We start from the raw sequence: 23,506 nt of genomic DNA, 5'->3' as shown, positions 1-23,506 counted from the left end.
TGACATGTTGCACCTCATGGTTTTATATGCTTGAAGCATGTTGTCAACCACCTGCACATAGTTTGGTGTTCTGCAGCAGCCAAGAAAATTTTCATGAAAATCCTTGAGTGCCTTCCATGCAATTTTCTCTGGTCCCACTAGAAGCTCTTTGAATTGCCTGACTCTGATGACCTGTTTGATTTGTGGACCAACAAAAATGCCTTCCTTAATCTTGACATCAGTTATTCTGACTTGAATTATGAATTGAAGTAAGAAATATAGCGATTTTTAAAAAATGGCGTGATAGGGAAATTTCATGATCAGGAGCCCAAAATCCATAAGATATATCCAAAAGTATTCAGGAAGCAAAATCTTTGTTAACCAGTGTAATTAGAGATACAGCAGTGACAGGCTTTTCAGTTGCAAGAAGCCTGTTCCACCCAATTACACCCAATCATTACCCCCCCCCAACACACCCTTAGAGTGGACTTTCACTATTGTCCCCTTTTCTTGCATTTAAATTTTTTTCCCATTGACATGTTTCTCTTTCCACTGATGGTGACCAAGTGTTCCCAGGATTTTCTGTTCCGGCACATTTCCAGCAAATGGTGCTGCACCGAGATGCTAACCAGAGCCAATACAGCAGATCAAAGAGAACTTCATCGTACCTCAGTATAGAACCGCAGTTCCTCATGGCCATAAGTACAATAAGGAGGAGCATCTGCTAAGAAATGTATTAATTAAGCTTTCTCTTGTTATTTTTTTGTGCTCTCACTCAAGATGTTGAGTGTACTTCCATGTTGGAATATTGACAGGACATCTATCTTCTTATCTATCTATTTTACTACTAAAACTCCCATGCTGTGTGTGTCTGTTTGTGACCTCCAATTAGTGCAAACGGTGCATTACGGCTGCACTTTTTTAGGCTCAATCGAATTAATATGCACTAACTTACAGACTGCAGGCAACGTTCAGGGCTATATATTCGTATAAAATTGCTCATTCGCCAAAAATCAACAGGCTTGCTTTCACCCTAAACCCGATCTGGACGCGACAGTCTGACGCATGCGCGCTGCCAGCCTCAGCAGCAACACCTACCGGAGCAAAAGGGCAGGACAGCTCTATGTCGAGGGGTCACATTCTGCTAATCACCATCAGCATGTGCAGGATTGGGACAGATCTAACTGCCACCCATCAATAAGAGATAATTAAATCTTATTGTAATGACGGACTTCAAGACAGCCATAAAATCCTTTGCTGCAGTCAAAGGACAGCGGTGACTATATCACATCCATTTAGGAAAGCGCCAACCACATCATCAAGAATAATCAGCATCCTTTGGTGTTACTGCTTCGTATCTTCTATCCAGCATTAGGGTAAAAAAAATTGGTCAGCCTAATTATGTCGTGTGGAAAGGGAGAGGGGACATTATAGTCAAGAGATGATGCCAAAGGTCGTCGGGAAACGGCAAGGAGAGGGAGAGAACAAGAATCCGATGAGGCCAGGGCTGCACGACTCCAGGATCAAAGAGTCAGGACAAAAAAAATGAGAGAAGAGACAGAGGAGGAGAGGCATGCACGTCTCCAGGATCAGAGACAAACAACAAACAGCAGAAGAGCTGAAGAGATGGGGGATGAAAGGGCTGCACATCTCCAGAATGACGAGAGGCACAAGGGTGGCAGAGCAACACTCACAACACGCTGGAGGAACTCAGCAGGTCGGGCAGCATCCGTGGAAATGATCAGTCAACGTTTCCAGCTGGGACCCTTCGTCAGGACTGAAGAGGGAGGGGGCAGAAGCCCTATAAAAGAGATGGGGGGAGGATGGGAAGGAGAAGGCTGGTAGGTTCCAGGTGAAGAACCAGTAAGGGGAAAGATAAGGGGTGGGGGGGGGGTGAAGCAGGGAGGTGATAGGCAGGAAAGGTGAAGAAGGAATAGGGGAAAGCACAATGGGTAGTAGGAGGCGGAACCATAAGGGAGGTAGTAGGCAGCTGGGGGAGGGGGCAGAGTGAAACAGGGATGGGGAGGGAATTACTGGAAGTTGGAAAATTCAATGTTCATACCCAGTGTTGCTCCTCCAACCTCTGTTTAGCCTCATCCTGGCAGTAGAGGAGGCCATGTATGGACATATCTGAATGGGAATGTGAAGCAGAGTTGAAGTGGGTGGCAACCGGGAGATCCTGTCTGTTTTGGTGGACGGAGTGGAGGTGCTCGATGAAGTGGTCCCCCAATCTGTGTCGTGTTTCACTGATGTAGAGGAGGCCACACCAGGAGCACTGGATGCAATAGATGACCCCAACAGACTCACAAGTGTTGCCTCACCTGGAAGGACTGTTTGGGGCCCTGAATGGTGCCAAGAGAGGTGTAGGGACAGGTGTAGCACTTACACTTACAGGGATAAGTGCTGGGTGGGAGATCCGTGGGAAAGGACGTGTGGACCAGGGAGTCGCGGAGGAAATGATCCCTGCGGAAAGCAGAGAGGGAAAGATGTGTTTAGTGCCGGGGTCCTGTTGAAGGTGGCAGAAGTTGTGGACGATAATGTGCTGGATCTGGCGGCTGGTAGGGTGGTAGATGAGGACAAGGGGCACTCTGTCCCTGTTGTGGTGACAGGAGGATGGGGTGAGGGCCGAAGCGCAGGAAATTGAAGGGATGTGGGTGAGGGCATCATTGATGACAGCAGAAGGGAAACCATGATCCGTAAAGAAAGAGGACATAGGAGACGTTCTGGATGGCGGATAAACCAGAAATGATGCTATCAAAACTGTCCTTCGTTAAACGAAGAGGAGTTATATTTGCTTTGCTACGCGTCGTTCTTCTTTAATAAACTGAGTTTTCTACTTCAGTGTCCAAAGCAAAGTGATACCAATAGCATTCAGGAAAATTTAATGTTCATTCTAGTCACATCAGACTGCACTACCCTTCTCTCAAAGGGTGCCCCAACGGGTCACCCCGTTGTCTAGTATGTAACTACACGAGAGTGCACCCATTATCAGCCAAAGCATTAACCAGAGAGTACTAATTATCTTACATCACTCTAGTTATTGCTGCAGTAGTCAGTCTTAGTGGCCCACTAAGGCCTCACTGATCACAAACTGCCCCCACCACCCCATCTTTTCCCTCGCCACACACTCCTCCGACCTGTCCCATCTGATTCCTCTCCTATCAGATTACACAATTTTCACCCCTTTGTCGTCAGGACTATCAGGACCCAGCTCTGACATCATTCCCTCCCCTGCTTATCACCCACTAGTTCTTGCTCCCCTCCTTACCCCCACCCTATTTTAAACTGGAGCACCCGGAAGAAACCCACAGGGTCACAGAGAGAACACACAAACTTCACACAAGACAGAGCCCAAGATCAGGACTGAACCAGAATCTCTGGTGCTGCAAGGAGGTTGTCTATAGGTGCAGAACTGAGTCTTCAAATTGTGTTCTGAACAGCACTTCACTCAATTTGTCTTTGCAAGTATTGTAAATTGTAGTAACTGGTTAAAATGGATGTGATCTTTTCAATCATAACTTCAATGGTATTAATACAGAACTGCTGGTTCCAAAATTTTTATTTACTAAAATAAAAAAAAAATCACAATTTTAGCCCTCGGTCAGCTCATCACCCCAAAAATGCTACAGAAACATACAAAATTTATTCACTACCCTCCAAAGAAATTATTCTTCTGGTGGCATCTCTAGGTGTGGACACTCTGTAGCAAGGTGATGTTGTCCCCTTTCAGCATAACACGGCCTGAAAAACAAAACGCAATACAGAAATGGCCTTTATTCTAAATAAACCACTATTCCAAAATATTCTCTTAGTTGGGGGGAAGATAATTATTGTATTTTGTTTAACAGTAGTGAGCATCATTAAATGGCAACAGCTGAGCTCACTCACTTGCTGATAGTTGTGCAATAGGCACCATGAAGTCGGAAGTATATACACAGCAAAAGGAATGTCTGACTGGCTGCATCACTATCTGATATGGGGAGGCTACTGCATAGAATTGAAGTAAGCTGCAGAGCATTGAAAAAATTAGTGAGCTCCATCGTGGGTACAAGCCTCTGCGGTATCCAAAACATCTTCAAGAAGCAGTGCCTCCGGAAGGCGGTGCCTGTCAGTAAGGACCCCCGCTGACCAGGACGTGCATTCTTCTCACTGTTACCATCAGGATGGACATACAGGAGCCTGAAGGCTCACACTCAGCAATTCAAGAACAGCTTCTTCCCCTCTACCATCAGATTTCCGAATAGATATCAAACCCATAAACACTACCTCACTACTTTCTTAAAAATTTCTGGTTTTGCAATACTTATTTTAAGTTTATTATTTAATATACATATATATTACTGCAATTCAGTTTATTTATTATGTATTGCATTGTACTGCTGCTGCAAGGTTAACAAATTTCACTACATATGCTGGTGATATTAAACCCCATTCTGATGAACAGAAAGAATTTGAGGTTCAAGTTTATAATACCATGAAAGTGGCAACACAGGGCGGCTCATTAAATTCAATCGCCCCTAGTTTCTAAACTGAGATCGACACAAAATGGTTTGGCAAAAAAACTCCCTGTATTTTAATTGGATGCGACTATAGGAGGTCAGATTAAGTTTGTGGATGACATGAAAATTAAGTGTTGTGGAAAGCAAGGAAGAGAGTCTACGAATTAGGTGTATTATCACGTGAAATTTGTTGTTTTGTGGCAGAGGTACAATGCAAGGACATAAATTATAAAACACAAATAAATAGTAGAAAACCAAGGATTCACAAGGCAGTATTGATGGGGGAAAAAGCTGTTTCTGAATTGTTGAAGTGGGTCTGCAAGCTTCTCCCTGATGGCTGTAGAGCAGGATACTGGGAGGACGTTAACTATGAAAGAGCACAAAGGAATGTCAACGAATAGAAAGAATTTGGGATTCAAGTGTATCGCACATGACAGTGGTAACACAAGTAGATACCACAGTGAAGGCATAAGCGTAAAATACAAAAGCTGGGATGTTCTGCTAGAACTTCACAAAAGCAAATGTTAGGCTGCACTGGGAGTTGCGCAGTTCAGGTCAGTACACCACAGAAATCTCACGTTTGTGCTGGAGTGAGCGCAGAAAAGATTCACCAGGATGTTGCCTGGAATGGAGGACTTTAGTTTATGGGGACAGATTGGATAGGGCAGGCTTGTTTCCCTAGAGTGAAAGAAGCTGAGGTTGCCTGATGGAAAATATAAGATTATAAGAGCCACAGAAAAGATAGAAAGTCAAACTCTTTTTCTCATGGTAAGGGTATCAAAAACAAGTGGGTATAGGTTTAAGATGAGTGGGATGGGGTTTAAAGGAGATCCTCGAGTACTTTTGTTGCATGGAGGTTGGTTGAAATCAGGAACGTTGTGCCAGAGGATCAGGAACAATCACGGTATTTAAGAAGATCTGGTTCCAATGTGAGCAAGTGGAATTTAGTATAAATGGGATTTGCTTCCTGGATTAGAGATCATGTCTTATGAGAGGAGGCTGAGCAAGTTAGGCCTTTCCTCTTTGGAGTGAAGAAGGAAGAGAGGTAACATGATAAGACGTACTGATTGAGTGGACAGCCAGTGCCTTTTCCCCACAGGGAAGCAATGGCTAAGACAAGAAGGCATAATTATCGAGGAAAGTAGGGGGTGAAAGTCAGAGGTAGATAATTTTTTTTTATTAACAGAGCGGTGGGTGTGTGGAATGCACTGCCAGGGGTGGTGGTAGAGGCAGATATATAAGGAACATTTAAGAAACTCTTAGACAGGTACACGGATGAAAGAAAAATAGAGGGCTCTATGGGAGGGAAGAGTTAGATTGATCTTGGAGCGGGGTAAAAGGTCGGCACAACATCGAAGGGCCTGTACTGTGCTGTAAGTAGTTAAAAAGGACAGTATGGACACAGTGGGCTGAAGGGCTTGTTTCTGTGCAGTAAAACTCTATAAACCCACTGAATGGAACTTGTTTCATCAGCATTTAATGGTGCATCAGCAGGTTCCAGTTGAAATCCACACTCCAGCATTAAGGAAAGTGGCGCGTCATTCTTTCTGATTTGTTGAAGTTGACCAAAAAGTTAAACAGCATCATTTGAACAGCCAATTCAGGTAGATAAATCTCCATTGAGAATTACCGTGTTAACAACAAATCTAAAGTTCTGTGAGACCTTGAAACAAACCAGTGCCACATTTCTATAACTACAAAAGCACTTCAAGAGCAATGTGTTGTATACACTGGGGTATTAAGTTGTTTCCCCAAATTCTTTAGCTATATGTATTCTTCAGTGGCAACCAAGATGGAGGGTGTCAACACTGGCAAAAAGATTTGGAGGCAAAGTTTATAGATATCACTCATAAACTCATCATCATGTCAACTGCGATATTTGACACTTGTTGGAATAGTTTACTACACAGCAAGAAAGCACTATGATACAGGGTGTCACTAAGTGTTTCACACTGAGTGTATTTAATTGTAAGGGCTGTGAAAAAAAAAGCATGTCGACTTTGTACATTATATCAGTTAACTGCTAATTAATGTGTTTAAAAGCAGGAGAAGTCGAAGACCTTTGCTGAAAAGCAGGTGAAATTTTTAAGAGGGAAATGCCTCATTCCAAAGATGGCCTCACACAAGGCAGCTCACGCTTAAGCCTAAGCTGCTACTTCAGTGAACCATTCAGTGATCAACTGCTGCTGCCAAACCCATGACTCCTAGGTGAAGGTGAAAGTGGTCAAATGAACATACACTGATAGATACATTAACTAAAGCAATTTAGATGACAGGGTTTTTTTTTGGGGGGGGGAAGCAAGTGGGGGTGGTGATGCACTTTGAGGAGGTAAAGCATTCAGAATTCATGCTAATGCACAACAGTTCCCAAAAAACTTAATGCAGGGAAATCATAAAGGATCTGGTATAACAATGAACATTGACTGCTTTGTTTAAGTTTTTAAGATGTACTGAATCCGTCAGAGATTCACCAACAACCTCAAGGTTTGCTTATCAAATTCTACAGATCAATTTGAGGAGAATCAGACTAATACTTCAGTTACACAATCCAACTGCATTTTCACAATTAAAAAATTAGCCAAACTCAGTGGATAAATTTCATCGGTAGAAAAAAAAATAAGCTTTTATTTGTCTCATGTACATTGAAACTGACAGTGAAATGCGTCATTTTGAGTCAATAGCCAACACAGGATGTGCTGGGGTAGTTGGCAAGTGTTGCCATGCTTCCGGTGTAAACAAAGCATGCCCACAACTTAGTAAGCCGACTCCGTACGTGTTTGGAATGTGGGAGGAAACTAGAACACGCAGAGGAAACCCACACATATTAACTCCTCATAGTCAGTGGTGGGAATTGAACCCCAACCTTGCAGTAAAGCATTATGCTAACCATTATACTAATGTGCTGTGTTTTTCTCCAGCGCCCCCTCCCCCCCGACTCCCTTTTGGAGGTACCATATTGCACTGATGATAGCATTTCTTCACCTTGACCAAATAACCACAACTGTCTACGATCCTGGGAAGGTATCAACAGGTACACCCTCATTCCCAAATGACATTGCATCAGCCATACCTTCCACACACGATTCTAAGCACCATTTAGTAGCAGTAGACCTGTGCAACCTTTTCTCTTGCGACCCACGGAGGAGCTCAGAGCGACTGCATTTTGGATCTGACCAGTACACATCCACAATATTCCTTGTTTTCCTAACTGGACACAAAGAGCTTAACTGCAAGTTAAGCTGAGCCTTTGAAGTAACAGCATATCTTTCCGGTTGCCCATTTGTAAAGTGATGAGCCATAAATAATTTGCTCTTTAATCAAAACAATGTTACCTCACTAGTTTGCTATGCATACAGGTGTTTTGGAGAATGGCAGGTACACTCCTTTAGAGGAAAACACCAAACTGTTTTTGAGAGGATTGGCATATGCTTAAGACTATTGCACAGTACTGTATATTGGTTAAAATAGGAAGATGGCTGGGAAACAGAAATAAGAAATAACCCTTTTTATTATAGCTTGTATTATTTGGTAACTGAAAAAACATAACATACAGACCTGTGGAAAAGTCTTAGTCACCCTAGCTACATATATGTGCCTAAGACTTTTGCCCAGTACTGTACCTTAGTGGTAATAATTCGGGAGATGTATAACTTGGGTGGTTGATGGTTGTGTTATTCTCTAATCTTGACAATTTACCTGCAACGTGGTGTATCCTCCGAATACAGGCCAAGCATTCGGAGGACACACCACAATCAACAGTGCACTGACAATGTCTCTTTGCATGGTGATGAAACGTTTGAAAGTAAATTGCCAAGATTGGAGAACAACTCAACCCAACTACTGTACTTGAGTATTTTAATAAATTTTTAGATATGCTACTGAAAGATTGCATCAGCATACTTACCCAATGGTTTCCTTGCTTTTGATTTCATATGAATCTCCTCTGCGTCATCCAAAACGAGGTTCATGTATTCATCAAATCCCTAAAAAGAAACAATGATTACGTACCGCAATCGAGAAACCTCAGTTAGAACTGCCACTTGTCGAATTTACAGAGCAGCTATTAGTGACAAATCAGATTGAACAACCTCGGGCCACGTGGGCATCAGGTGTGCTCTAGTGCCGATGGGTTTTAAATTACAGTTTCTGTGCTCACCGAGCACACAGCACAATAGAGAACAAACAGAATGCAGGCTCAGTTTATTTATTATTGAGAGATACAGTGCAGTAACAGGCCCGTACCACCCAACTACACCCATACGTCTTTAGAATGTGGGCGGAAACCCACATGGTCACAGAGGGAACATACAAGCTTCTTACTGACAGCAGCAAGAAATAAACCTGGGTCAATGGCGCTGAAATAGCGTTACACTACCATGCCCACCCTAATATATCTGGAGATGTGCTCCAAAGGGAGTGCTCTTTTGTGACAAATTGGAGATGGGCTGCTGGTCAGCACCGGCAAGAGATGACTAGAGATCACTGAGCACCTGCAAGGGTTAATGTTTGAGGTAGATTCTGAAACCCATGGATTCTTTTTGCTTGCTAACAGATCTATGCATTCTCAGCATTATTAATTTCAAGATTTATTTCTTGCTTTGAGTGTCCTATGGACTTCGACCCCAAGATCCCTCTGATTCTCCACACTACCAAGAGTCTTACCATTAATACTGTATTCTGCCATCATATATGACCTACCAAAATGAACCACCTCACACTTATCTAGGTTGAACTCCATCTGCCACCTCCCACCCAGCTTTACAACCTATCCATGTCCCACTGTAACCTCTGACAGCCCTCCACACTATCCACAACACCCCAAACCTTTGTGTCATCAGCAAATTTACTAACCCATCCCTCCACTTTCTCATTCAGGTCATGTATAAACATCACGAAGTGAAGGTGTCCCAGAACAGATCTCTGAGGCACAACACTGATCACCGACCTCCATGCAGAATATGACCCGTCTACAACTACTCTTTTCCTTCTGTGAGCAATCTAATTCTGGATCCAAGGTCCTCTTGGATCCCATGCCTCCTTACTTTCTCAATAAGCCTTGCATGGGGTGCCTTATCAAATACCTTGCTGAAATCCATATACGCTACATCTACTGCCCTACCTTCATCAGTGTGTTTAGTCACATCCTCAAAAAATTCAATCAGGCTCGTAAGGCAGGACCTGGCTTTGACAAAGCCACGCTGACCATTCCTAATCATATTATGCCTCTCCAAATGTTCATAAATCTCTATACTTCAAATAAAAACATTTCCAGTTTAAGAAATTAAAAATTAAAAATGGTGGGAATGCAGACATTGTTTGCAAGTGAAGAAAATCTATGGGTTTAAGAACACAGCTCAACCCTTGCAGATGCTTAGTGATCCTGAGCTGATTCCTGTCATCTTGTACCGATGCTTGCCTGCAGCTCATCTCCAGTAAGGACCAAAGACTGGTCCTTTTAGGACACTTCCCAGATAACTTAGGGTTAAAATTCATATTTGGGATCACTGGAGAGGGTTAAATGTTAAATAAAAACTATTTATTGTTTTAGTAAAAAACTATTTATACAATAAAATGCTGCAGCAGAAACATCACATCATTGATTATTGAGATCAATTACTATTTAAACTACAGCATCTTTCTGATTATCAGAATCATAGTTGACAACTGATACTTACAATTATACAGCCTTCTATCCTCATGTTGACTTGCTCATATAACCATACTTGAATTCGAGATCTCTATGGTTTAAAAAAACAGTATTTTTAATGAGACACTTGTTTTTTTTTTAAATATCATGAAGTGAACCCTGTTGTATTGTAACTGAACTTCAGTGCCAGCCTAGAACACTCAGGTCAAAGGATGGGAACATGAACTTTGAATTCAATCAAGTCTGAAACCTACAAGGTTATAAGATTACTATTGGTTTATTATTGTCACATACCGTTCATACCAATCAAATCATCGCACAGTGCACTGAGGTAAAACAATATACAGGTTAAAGTGTAAAACTTACAGAGAAAGTACAGGTAAACAATAAGGTGCAAAATCATAACTAGTGAGGTTATCTGCCCCCTTTATCATAAGAGGTCAGTTCAAGAGTCTTTAGTCTTTGCTACATATTCTGTGCCATAAACGAAAACATATACTTACATTCTGAAGGTATCTGAAAATAAGATTCTGTTGCAGTTCAGTTAAGGAGTATGGTTATATGCAAGAGCCAAATAAATATTTAAAAATAATATCTATACATACACAGTATAAATTTTAAGATAGCTGTCATTCTAATACATGTAAATTATTTAAAACCAGAGGACATGACCTATTATTGCTTCAAATAACACTATTCTTCTAACCGGTAGCAAACCATTTTATTACATCTATCACTTTTTGCAAGCTCAATCCTATCGTCATCCAAGAGCCATAGACGTGCTCCTAATTCTTTCATAAAGTCTTTGGCTACTTACGTCAAATATTTCCTGTAGCTCAGTGGCATGTTTTAGAATATAGAACATAATAGCACAGGGGTAGGCCCTTCGTCTCACGATGTCAAATTAAACTAATCTCATCTGCCTGCAGGATCTACATCTCCCCATTCACTGACTGTTCCTGTGCCAGTCGAAAGGCCTCTTAAAAGTTGCTGTTGAAAGATGTTCTGAAAAGAGGAACAGCAAAGCGAGTGATGCTTCCATCATTTTAGCTGGCAGCTCTTCCCAGGCACCTACAGCTCATTGTATAAACACCCATGAGGTTGCCTCTCAGCCTCCGATGCTCCAGATTAAACAGCCTTAATTCGCCCAACCTTCCCTTACTCTTAAATCCCGGCTACGTCCTGGTGAATTTCTGCACCCTGTCCAAAACTTCTACATTTTTTCTGTAACATGACAACCACAATGATTGATTGAAAATGCTCTTGTAAAGCTTATAGCCTATCATATTAAATCCGTGACATAAGACCCTCCACTCTACCGGCTCATGCAACTTATCAATAAAATTACATCCAAATATCCCACGTATTGCACATCAAATGTATTTAATTGCAAGATTTACGCTCACAAAAGTATATTTCTCAAACAAAAAGTCCCAGCCTCACTCACACTTCATGACAGTCCACCAGCAGTTTCCACAAAGATATAGAATCGTAGCTACAGCAAAAGCGGCCATTCAATGCCACACTTTCTGCCCATCAATATTAATCATACCTGCCAGGTTTAGGAGTCTTTGGAGGAGAGTGGAATCGGGAGGAGGTGGGACTGAGAATGGTTGGTGGGGGGAGGAGCAGAAATCAGAGTGTTGGGGAAGAGGGGGCAGAAAGGAAGGATGGGGAAGAGAGATAAGGGATGGGGGGAAGAGAGATAAGGGATGGGGGAAAGAAAAGGGATGGGGGAAAGAAAAGGGATCGTGGTCAGGGAACAGAGTGGGAGAAAAGAATGGAACCGGGAAGGAAGACGAGGATGAGTGGGGGACCTGGGGATGTGAGGCCCGATCCCAGTCAGACCTCCTGCTACCCCCGCCCCTAGCCCTTCTCCCACTCCCGTCCCCTGCGCTCAGTGTGAAGGATACGATGGGCTGCACCATCACTTTCTGAACCTTCTGCGCCTGGCCCCGGTACGCCATCGCTGCCGCTTCGCCTCGCTACAAAATGGCGCGCTGGCGTGCCGTGACCTCTCACCCCTGCGGAGGGTTCTGGGACGTGACCCCTGGCGGGGCGGAACTTGCGCCTGTTGCAGCGGTGGAGCGAGTGTCAGGTCTTCGGATAACACGGCCGGGTTTATTAACCTGCTCTCAGCCGTAAAACAAATTAATAAACAATGGTACTATACAACGATTCTACTGATGAGAACAGTGTGCACAGTTATATTCTAACAAATGGTCCGGTTTGAATAGCTCAGTGATGACAACTGTTTGGCTTAAAGATTTGCACATTTGGTCGAACACAGCGGTCTTGGGTGGACCTTAGGCAGGCTGTATTAGAGAGAAGCTCCAGGTGAAGACAAAATAAGATTATAAGCAAAGACCGAGTTGCTGCAAGAACTCAACGGACCAGGCAGCATCTATGGGGGCAGAGGGATGGTTTTAAACCTTGAATCGGGACCAAAAATGTTAACCATTGCTCTGCCTTCACAGCCTGATCACGGGACAATTTACAATGATCAATTAACTTGCGCCTTTGGATTATGGGAAGAAACAAACGTGGTCACGGAGAGAACATGCTAACTTCTTACAGGCAGCGTGGGAATTGAACCCCGGTCACCTGTACTGTAAAGAGTTGTGCTACCTTGCCACCCATAGGTGGCATTTATGGATGAATTCTCAGATGGAGGCTAGCCAAGACAGATACCACTACAACTGTAAAGTCACAGGGTAACAAAAAGAACAAAGGCATGAGCAAATATTGAGGTGGGACGAATATTTACCATGAAACAGATAGTCTTATTGATGGAAAGACTATGTATGATGCCAGTAACTCAGCCAAAGCCTAAAAGGACTTTGGGATCTGGTTCAGTTGAAGGCAATGGCCAGAATTTATATCATTGCTGTCTATCATCTACAGTAGTTATATTTCAGACCACTTTGCAACAATCAATTAGAAGCCATGAACTGCACCAAGTTCTTACATTAGCAAAATTGTCCAATTTCTTCATAGGCATTCCTTGGGACTGAATACACTCACTTCCAACCCAATTCTGCAGGTTCTGAGGTGACTGGTGAGAGCAATGCAGAATATATTTGAGGTAATACAGTATTAACATTTATGGGCTTTGAATCGCTCCCATTGCATGGAAAACAAGGTTCAAGGTATTATACTTTCACTAAGTATTCATGGGCCAGGAATTCCTAAAAGGAAGTTAAGTTTCTTTAACTGCAGTCTTTAATTTCTTTTCATGACATTTCAGAATAGATTCCTTTGAGTATAGGGTTTACATGCAAACAACATGATCTGCCAAAAGAGCCGACAGTGCAACAAGACCCAGGAGCAGATATTGTTTTTATTTTATCTCCCCCCCCCCAAACATACAATACTTAAAACACGTTTTCCTTTTCAAACGAATATCACAGAATAGGAAAACAAAAATGTATATTTAATACCACAGTATTCTCACACATCATAGAACATAGAATAGTTCAGCACAGTACAGGCCCTTCAGCCCACAATGTTGTGCCAACCCTTAAACCCTGCCTCCCATATAAGCCCCCACCTTAACTTCCTCCATATACCTGTCTAGTAGTCTCTTAAACTTCACTAGTGTATCTGCCTCCAGCACTGACTCAGGCAGTGCATTCCACCCACCAACCACTCTCTGAGTAAAAAACCTTCCTCTAATATCCCCCTTGAACTTCCCACCGCTTACCTTAAAGCCAAGTCCTCTTGTATTGAGCAGTGGTGCCCTGGGGAAGAGGCGCTGGCTATCCACTCTATCTATTCCTCTTATTATCTTGTACACCTCTATCATGTCTCCTCTCCAAAGAGTAAAGCCCTAGCTCCCTTAATCTCTGATCATAATGCATACTCTGTAAACCAGGCAGCATCATGCTAAACTTCCTCAGCTAAGGTCCCTGTGCAACTATCTACTGGCACTAAAATTGTGGAATGTATTGCTAACTGACATAAAAAATACCTAAAATTTATACCTAACTGCAAAGGTTAAAGCCTCATTGTAAATGCATGAGATACAGTGCAAAGAAAATCCTGCTTGTAATGTTCTATCGCATTAAAGTGCATAGAACTAGCTTTTGGAAGCAGAAAACAACATGCAAACATTAATCTACCACATTAGTAAAATTCTAACATATTTCTCTCCCCCCCGCCCCATAAATGTCGGCAAGACAATGAATCTCAAGGTAGTGTATATGGTAACCTATGTACTGTAAACAAATTTATCAAACTAATTAACATAGCAACCATGAACAAATTTCTACTCCACAAATTACAGCTGGATCAGTTGTAAATGTGATGATTGATATGAGATTTAACTAAGTCTGAAGCTCAATCCAGTACGTGCATCCGTTAGGAAAATGGGAGTGATTGATCCATTACCCAGCAAGCATTAACATTGATGATCAATTCACTAATGTTCCATGTATTGATGTATACAGCTGATAGGTGCAAGTTCAGATAATTGCACTTAATACCAAAAACGTATAGCTAAAAAAAAATGATCAAATCATCTATGCATACTGAGGCAAAAATTTTGTTGTTAAAATTGAGTTATATACAGTATATGCAAACTGAGTTTGAAAGCAAATGCAAACTTCTTCAGATGGAACATCTTCGTTCCAACATTCTGGATTTTTAACAATGACATAAAGTTTACAATCTTTCAATTCCGAGAGGATAAAGTTTAAGGTAACCCACTCAGCCCAAGATGAGGGGTTAAGGAAGAACTGTGAAATAAATAAATTTACCGGTCCCATTAATCACAATTCTGGTCTAGAAAGTGATGGACAGAAAATATCCACGTTAGGACACCATTCATGTACCATACTGACATTCACTCTTACGAATGGTGTTTCTATCGACAAGAAATTGGCTGGTATCTAATGCCATCACAACCATGGCGATTCAATGGCAAAGGCATATTCATTTATTAAACCATGGTTAGACTATGCCTCACATTTGATAAATCGGTGCTGTCCTCATTCTGGGTTGTTTAATTGTACTTTAAAACCTGTGTGGAAAAGTAGTGATTTGACTTTTTTTTAGATCTACACTAAGCGGCCACTTCATTAGGTATATAAATATCCAATCAGCCAATCATGTGGCAGCAACTCAATGCATAAAAGCATGCAGACATAGTCAAGACTAAACATCAAAATGGGGGAAGGAATGGACTGATTGTTGGTGCCAGATGGGGTGGTTTGAGTATCTCAGAAATTGATCTACAATTTTCACCCACAACAGTCTCTCGAGTTTACTGAGAATGGTGTGAAACAAAGCAGTAACATTTGTGGGCAAAAACGTCTTGTTAGTGATAGAGGTCAGAAGAGAATGACCAGACTGGTTCAAGCTAACAGGAAGGCAGCAGTAATTCAAATAACTATGCTTAACAACTGTGGTGTGTAGAAAATCACGCCAGGTTCTACTTGTATACCTAATAAAATGGACAGAGTGTATTTTACCCATTTTTGCCAGGCAGAGCTAGTCATCACAGCAAGCTGTACAAATTGAACAATAGTCTCTTTATTACAAAGAAATTATTACATTTTGGTGTCTGCGCAAGTCATAAATAAGATCACCCACTACCATGGATGTACATTTTGAATTAATAAAAAGTACTTGATAAAGTCAAAAGGCAGAAATGCAGAAACGCAGAAACACAAAACAGACTCCCAACAGCTTTTAAAACTAATTTTTATCAGCTCGAATCCAAACCATAATTGGACTAAAACGAACAATATTTACAAAGTTTCACAAGAGATCAATCGCATTGCTTCTGCAGAATACTGATGAGAGGCGCTGCTTTAGGAAAGCAACTTACATATTTACAGGATTGGAACTGCTCTAGAACACAAAGTTGCATTTGTACATAGATGCATGCTTCAGTGTTGTGAAATATCTGTGGTGTTATTTTTGAAAAGCTTTAAAAGCTTTGGTTCCTTCCCTTCATGTTATTCCATCAAGCAGGGACTCCATCACATTGAGGTACAGGAGCTGACAAAGATCACCAAGCAGAGTGGCCTTCAGGGAGGACAAGTTGGCCATTCATTTCTCTGGTATTTTTGGCAGTCTATGAACTCTGCTCAGGTGCGACAGATCCAACCAGCCCTGAATTTTAAGTGTTCTGCAGCACCAAGCTCTTTTAGATTGGTCTTCTGTTCCTAGCCCATGTTAACAGGGCAGTTCCTGCTGCCCTCTGAGTTGAAGATCCTCATTACACACATACACACAGTGCTCTGGTAACACACAAATATATGCTTATGGGTGTATACTTAAAGTTCGCCATCAAAACCTTAAGGCACTACAAACACAGCCAGCTTGGAAGTAATTCCCTGAAGTTTTGCTTTATGAGTTTCACTTCTTTTGATTAAAACCCACACTGGATGTGTCCCAATTTCAAAACTGACATTTTTCCTTCAAAATCTCTTCGAAGTTTAAGTTGCAAAGGAGCAGCTTTTTTTTTTATATAAAGTTCTTCTAACCCCATTGTAATGACTAGAAAATCAGTTTCCAACCAAATCAATGGATCGTGAGAGTAGATAGCTGGCTTTTACAATATCACGAGCTGCAAGTAACAGGTGGACTGGCTAAAAGCTAGCACACACTGGCTTTACTTCCATGGTCTCTGTTGCTAGCAATACCAAAATCCTTTACTGAAAGCACTATGGATACATCTCCTTGACATGGTACACAGTGCAGAATCATTTTGAGCCTAGGAGAATGCACAAGCACATCCAGCCCTTCTTCACAAACCAGCCAAATTATGGACTACAAGTGTTTTTGATGCTCTGGCTTCAAAATTAGACTTCTCTTTTCATCTCAAGTTAAACCTCTGATTGCAACCTCTGTTGTTATCTGCCTGTTGCTTTAAAGCACTATTTTAAAGTACTATTAGTGTTTCATTCTACCACCCTACCAACTGTAGTTATAATCACAGCCTTGATACCCGTACACAAAGAGGTAAGAAATCACCTTCAAATGGATCATAACTGTTGTCTTCAAATACCTGTAGGCTGAGTCTGGAGAGCCTCACAATTCACACAAAAATATATTGGACTTGAATATACAATGAAACTGATGAGGGAAAAGTTATGAGGAAATTGTGAGGGTTAAAGTCCATCCATGTTACAGTGACAAAATATGATAGTTACAGTCAGAGCTTCTAAAAACCAAAACATTCCTCAAACTATGTAACTTGACAGTTGTCAACTGTCCCTGCTACACACAGTACACAGACAACTTGCAATGATATACATCCTGGGCTCAGACTAGACGACTCCTCAAAAAAATTCAGTTTGGGAATCACAACATTTCAATTTCTGTGTAGTCAGACCCTTTAATACAATAAACAGAAAAATCATTTATCTCAAGCCAACACCACGTGGAGCTTTTTACAATTGAGAAAACAAAAGACTTGTTTTTTATATTAGGAAATGGCAGACAATTGGGTTGGTTCACAATCTTCTGAGAGGCTGGGGGTGACTCCACACAATCATAACGCTCTTATTACCAATGGCTGGATAGAACACAACAGAAGAACTATACAAATGGAGAGATCAAGTCCAAGGAAAGACTAGCATTATACAGAGCTTAAGACCGTGGAACTTCCCTTCTGTTTTGGACATGGACTTCGCAACAAAGCAGTTTCCAGCCAGAAAAGCATCGCATCTCCAGAAAGGCTGCATCACTGAGGTTCCTTCAAATTGTTAGAATCAGAACTTGACAAGATGTTACTTCTTTTTTTTGTACTTGGGGTCAGAAGAAAGTGTAGCCAGTAGTTGTGAGGTCATAACTGAATAACTTGGTGGTGGTATCGGTATGTTTAAAACAGACCTGGCTTTTCTCTGCATACAATATGCAGACACAGTAATATATATATATATATATATATATATATACACAGCCTTAAAAATAGACATTCTAGTCGAATACAAAACTCTAGACCAGTTTCTTATCATCCAGGAAATTCCAGAAGCGGTTGAAATTGGTTTGAGTAGGTCCAGAAAAATACCCAACACATTTCAGCTGTCAATCATCTCAGACAGCTCAAGCAACAGGTCGTCTTCATCCTTTCCAGGATCCAGGTCGATTTCTGCCTCCAGTTTATCATCTGAGAATTCTTTCATCAGTTCTTCGAAGTCATCCTCAGCCACCGCAGATCTGGATGTGGCAGAACTCAGCCTCCGAACCTTGGCAGACAGTCGGGGAGGAGAGAAAGCTGCTACTCCAGGCAGCAACCGGCTCGTTGTCTTGTTCTGCTCATCAGGGTGCAGCCTGGAAGGCAAGCAATAAAGTCAACTGTAATCATTTATTTCTTTTTCGTTGAAAATACTTTGAATACTTAAAGATTAAAAGATTTTAAAGACTAGTTGTATTTGTCACATGTCAATCAAACATACCTGTACAATGAAATACATCAACAGCAAATTAGTGAGAACTGTGCTGGACAAATGTCGCCATGCTTCCAGTGCCAACAAAGCATGTCCACACTCACTAGCCCTAACCGTGTCTCTTTGGAACATGGGAAGACAACGTACAAACTCCTTACAGGCAGTACCTGGAATCGAACCCTGATCCTACAGCAGGCACTGTAATAATGTTACACTAATCTCTATGCTATGCCAATTCTGTTACTGTTATTTACTGCAACACAACCCAGTCAAGGAAAGCTCTCCGGCCAGATGCTAAATACCATCAAAACAGTAAACACAACGACGCACGCTACCAGCATACTCTATTGCTTCCAAGATCCATGTACATTCACTGGGATGCAGTGCTTGAAACTGAACGCACTGCATTAGACTGCATCCATGCACAATCCTGCTGAATCAAATTACTCCCATATCCCTTTGTGCTTGAGACAAAGAGCAATGCTGCCGGCCTTTAAATATGTCTGCACCCGTGCCTATTCTTGGGATTTGTTTGCTCTGATATCTAATTTTTGCTGGTGCTCCACTTGCTCACCCCAAACCATTTACTTCACAATCATTTCTGCATTCTTCTAAGTAAACTGCGAAGTGGGTTACCTCGCAGCCTCTCTCCTTGTTAACTTCTGCTCTCAGTGTTTCACTCACCGTGGTACTTTCCTCTCCATGGTTATCCTTTTTCGAGTGTCTTTAATTCCAGTCCACCCCAAACTACCTGAGAACTGAGTGGCTTGTCAGATATTTTCAGGATTACAAGATTTGAAGGTAAAGACATTCCATCCAGGATAATACTATTGAGATCTTACCTTTCCTTGGATCTCTCTGAAGGTGTTTTATCTTCCTCCTGGAGAGGCAGTGGCCCAGACTGAGGGGAAAAATATATTTAGAATATTATAAACACAAGAGATTTCTGCAGATGCTGCAAATCCAGAGCAAAAAAATATACATAAACTGCTTGAGGAACTCAGCAGGTCAGGCAGCTTCTACAGAGAGGAGCACACAGCTAAAGCTTGGTGCCAAGACCATTCATCTGGACACGATTATCAGAAAAATATTATAAGGTGCACTTTTCACAATCCTTGCAGAAAGAACAATCAAAGAAATCTGAGGACAATGCTGGAGTATTGTTGAGTGTATAGATAAGAGGAGCAGCTGGAACTCAAAATACAGTACAAATGTAATGTCATGGCAATATTTGCCAATATAGCAAGCAGATCCATCTTCCTCCTGGGCTACAGTATGAGGATTTACTTTGTTGTCTATTAGATGTGGATATTACAAGTTTACTAATACTTCTAAAACAAAAAAAAATTCTCTCATTTCTCAAGATGCACATGGTGATGGAAGTTTTAGATTCTAAATAATTAAAAAAAATTCAACCAGTGTTGCAACCTAATTATACCACCCTTATTTTCAGATTGAGGGTGTCACGGGGAAAACCAGTATTCCCAAATAATCTGCCTTCATCAACTGCTGCGGTGCTCCTGGTGAAGGTACTAGACCATAAGACATAGGAGCAGAATTAGACTTTCAGACCATCAAATCTGCTCCATCATTCAATCATGGTTGATTCATTTTTCATCTCAAATTCATTCTCTCGTCTGCTCCCTTTGACACCTTTACTAATCAAGAACCTATCAACTCTCACTTTAAGTATACACTCACAGTGTTGTTAGGTAGCTAGTTCTAGGATTTAAACCTAATGCCATGAAGGAATGGTGATATATTTCCAAGCCAGGATGTGCAACTTGAAGGGGTTGTGCTTGCTATTTTTTCAATTCTTGGTGGCAGAGATCATAGATTTGGAAGGTACTGTTAGAATAGCAATGGCAAGAAAATGCAGTGCATTTTACTAGGATACATATTGCACAAAATACCAGGGACAAAGGTTAGCTGTGGACAAGTCTCCCAATCCGTCCCTGGTCTCCCAAAGCTGACTACCTCTCTAAAGAAGCGTATTGGAAGAGATAAAAAGCCAGAATTTTCCACCGTCATGCCACATATCCAACCCTTAGATTTAAAGTGCATTTTGCACTGGGACATGATATTTTAAGTTGACAGAAGCCATATACCTATTTGGTTTTTTTTGATAATTAGAAAGCACCTTTTGAGCCAAGTTAATAACCACTATTTTTGAGATCATTCCACAAGAAACATGGTTGAAACAATAGAGGTTCTTACAGTAATAATCTTCTCAGCCGCTGGCGGCTGCTTCATCTGATCAGTAGTTACGGAGTTGAGGGGTTTCACTGCCATAACAGTTGAAGGATTGTTGTCTGGGGATTTGCGTTTCTGGCCAATCCTCACAGGACAAGAGTTCTTCACTACTGACGGTTTCACATTTAATTTGGGTTTCACTGTGAGAGAGATAACGAGACATTAGAGAATCAGAAAAAAGCCTGATACAACCTAATCAAATCACATGCACAACAGGTCTATCCAATAAAAGTGGCTCATTATGAACAGATGCAATATACAGCGAAAAACCATGTAAAAACAGATGCCTGAAATGTAAAGCAAAACAGAAAATGTTGGAAATATTTAGCAGTTCAAGGATCATCTGTGAAATCAATATGTTTCAGGTTTAAGGCCCTTTGGCAGAAGAGAACATAAAGACATGTCTTTGACCTGAAACACTAATTCTGTATTTACCACAGAAGCGACTCAATTTGGTGAGTATTTCCAGGATTTTTAAATTTTCAATAAATATTGCTCAATGCAATATGCTATTATATATTAAAATTAATAAATCTTTGAAACCATACTATCAGAAGGTAATTTATGAACCTTATTAAAATGGACCAGTAACCAGCTCCAAAGATGTTAAGATATAGTAGAAGAATTAGCCATCCGGCCCATCGAGTCTTCTCCACCATTTTGTCATGGCTGATCCATTTCCTCTCAGCCTCAATGTCCTGCTTTCTCCCCATATCCCTTCATGCCTTGACTAATCAAGAATCTTTTAACCTCTGCCGTCAATATACCCAATGACTTCGCCTCCACAGCCGTATGTGGCAACAAATTCCACAGATCACACATCCTTTTCACAGCCACTCTATCGAGGCCTTTCACCATTCAATAGGTTTCAATGAGGACAACCCCCCACCCCCAATTCTTCTGAATTCCAGTGAGTAGCACAGAGATTCATCCAGACTCTTGCTTTACTATTCTCCCTCTGCATTTTTGTTTCAGCTGGATTCTCCTCAAACACAGGCACCTGCCAGCTTGTCAATCCAAGATCAAAATGAAATGACAAATAAAAAAGTGCAACAAAAAAAAGAAAATTGAATCTTGAATCAGATTTTGTGGAGAGAGAGCAAAGAGAGGATAGGAACTAAATAAAAACAATAAAAGGGAGTATTAAATAAACGGATCATAACTGAGTGTAAGAGATGGGGAGAGGTACCTGAAGGAAAGGGGAATTTTCTTTTAAAAACAGGAACATAAAATTATTGTTGGCATTTTACACACTAGACTGGATTGACAACCTAAACAATTATGCTTTAAATAAGTAGTCTCTTCAGTTGCATCAGCAGTATTGCAGTTGGATCAACCATACAAAGTGCATTAAAACAAAAATCCAAAAGGAAAAATAGCGCAATGACTGACAGATTATGGAGCATTTAGGTAAATGGACAATGTTTCTAATGTTGAGGAAAAAAAAAGCAACAAGCTGAGTTCTAGGAAAATTTCAATTCAGCAAGGACTTAAAGAAATGAATATGTAGAACTTATGTAATCGAGTAAGAAAGAAACTAGATCTATACAAATGTAAAAAGATTAACAGTCAGAGATACAGCACATAACCCAGGAAGCAGGGAAGTTGTTTCCACTGGTAGGTGATACTAGAACTAGGGGACATAGCCTCAAAATCTGGGGGAGTAGATTTAGGACGGAGATGAGGAGGAATTGCTTTTCTCAGGGAGTGGTGGACCTGAGGAATTCTCTGCCCAATGAAGCAGTGGAGGCTACCTCGGTAAATATATTTAAGACAAGATTGGATAGATTTTTGCGTAGAAGGGGAATTAAGGGTTCCGGGGAAAAGGCAGGTAGGTGGAGATGAATCCATGGTCAGATCAGCGATGATCTTATTGAATGGTGGAGCTGGATCTACGGGCCAGATGGCCTACTCCTGCTCCTATTTCTTATGTTCTTATGTAACGATCACTCACCATTTACACTAATCCTATACAAGTCCACTTATTTTATTCTTCCCACATTGTTTATTTTTTATTTATTGAGATGGAGTAGGCCCCTCCAGCCCCAAATTTAACCCTAGCCTAATCATGGAACAACTTACAATGGCCAATTAACTTACCAACCAGCAAGTCTTTGGAAAGTGGGGGGAAACCGGAGCACCAGGAGGAAACCCATGCGGTCAGGGGGAGAACGTACATACATCTAGTGGGCAGCGCCAAGAACTGAACCTGAGTCGCTGGCACCGCAAAGCATTGTGCTAACCATGCCACCCCATCAGCTTCCCTCTGATTCCATCACTACCTATAAACTAAGAACTATTTATCATGGCCAATTAACCTAGCAACTACCTTTGGGATCTGCAAAAAAATGGACAAGAATGTGCAAACTCCACACAGACAGCTTCCAAGATCTTGAGTGGCTCCAAGTCTCCGGTGCTGCCCCCCCCCCCCCCAAGACATTTAAATAATTACTTCAATTCCCCGGCTTCCATATGAAGATTTGAACAACAGACCAAAACTCTAGCTGCTAATTCAGTAAGTTAACCACTACACCACCTCACACAAATAAATGAGACAGAAGAAATATTGGGGAATAAGTCACTGTGCAAAAACTGAACATATTTTGCACAAGAGATTCTGCAGATGCTGGAAACCTTGAACAAATCTTGACCACATTTTGCATCTGTTGTCACAGTAAACACAAAACCTCTCAAAAAATGGGGAATACGAGTGAAGAGAGATTGAAGAG

At 41.3% G+C, this 23,506-nt stretch overlaps 2 protein-coding genes across 4 annotated transcripts in view; both read right to left on the bottom strand.

The window, feature by feature from the left end:
• Window positions 1-3,496: 3,496 nt before the first annotated feature.
• On the bottom strand, window positions 3,497-12,165 carry snrpe (small nuclear ribonucleoprotein polypeptide E). Its single transcript, XM_063066441.1, has 5 exons — window positions 12,039-12,165; window positions 10,629-10,655; window positions 10,154-10,216; window positions 8,383-8,461; window positions 3,497-3,720 (listed from the first exon to the last, which is right to left on the bottom strand). Exons 1-5 carry the CDS (start codon window positions 12,090-12,092, stop codon window positions 3,665-3,667), a joined length of 279 nt encoding a protein of 92 aa, XP_062922511.1. The 5' UTR covers window positions 12,093-12,165; the 3' UTR covers window positions 3,497-3,664.
• A 3,484-nt stretch (window positions 12,166-15,649) lies between these two features.
• zc3h11a (zinc finger CCCH-type containing 11A) overlaps window positions 15,650-23,506 on the bottom strand; it is a 30,738-nt gene continuing 22,881 nt past the window's right edge. For all 3 annotated transcript variants that reach the window (XM_063065316.1, XM_063065314.1, XM_063065315.1), the window contains 3 exons: window positions 20,742-20,917; window positions 19,367-19,425; window positions 15,650-18,408 (listed from right to left, as the gene is read on the bottom strand). In XM_063065316.1, the coding sequence (XP_062921386.1) occupies window positions 18,156-18,408; window positions 19,367-19,425; window positions 20,742-20,917 (488 nt within the window). In that variant the 3' untranslated portion in view covers window positions 15,650-18,155. The remainder of the gene's footprint in view (window positions 18,409-19,366; window positions 19,426-20,741; window positions 20,918-23,506) is intronic.

This window comes from Mobula hypostoma, chromosome 13 (assembly GCF_963921235.1).
Source record: "Mobula hypostoma chromosome 13, sMobHyp1.1, whole genome shotgun sequence".
Lineage (NCBI taxonomy): Eukaryota > Metazoa > Chordata > Chondrichthyes > Myliobatiformes > Myliobatidae > Mobula > Mobula hypostoma.
This window is presented reverse-complemented; position numbering and strand designations above follow the sequence as displayed.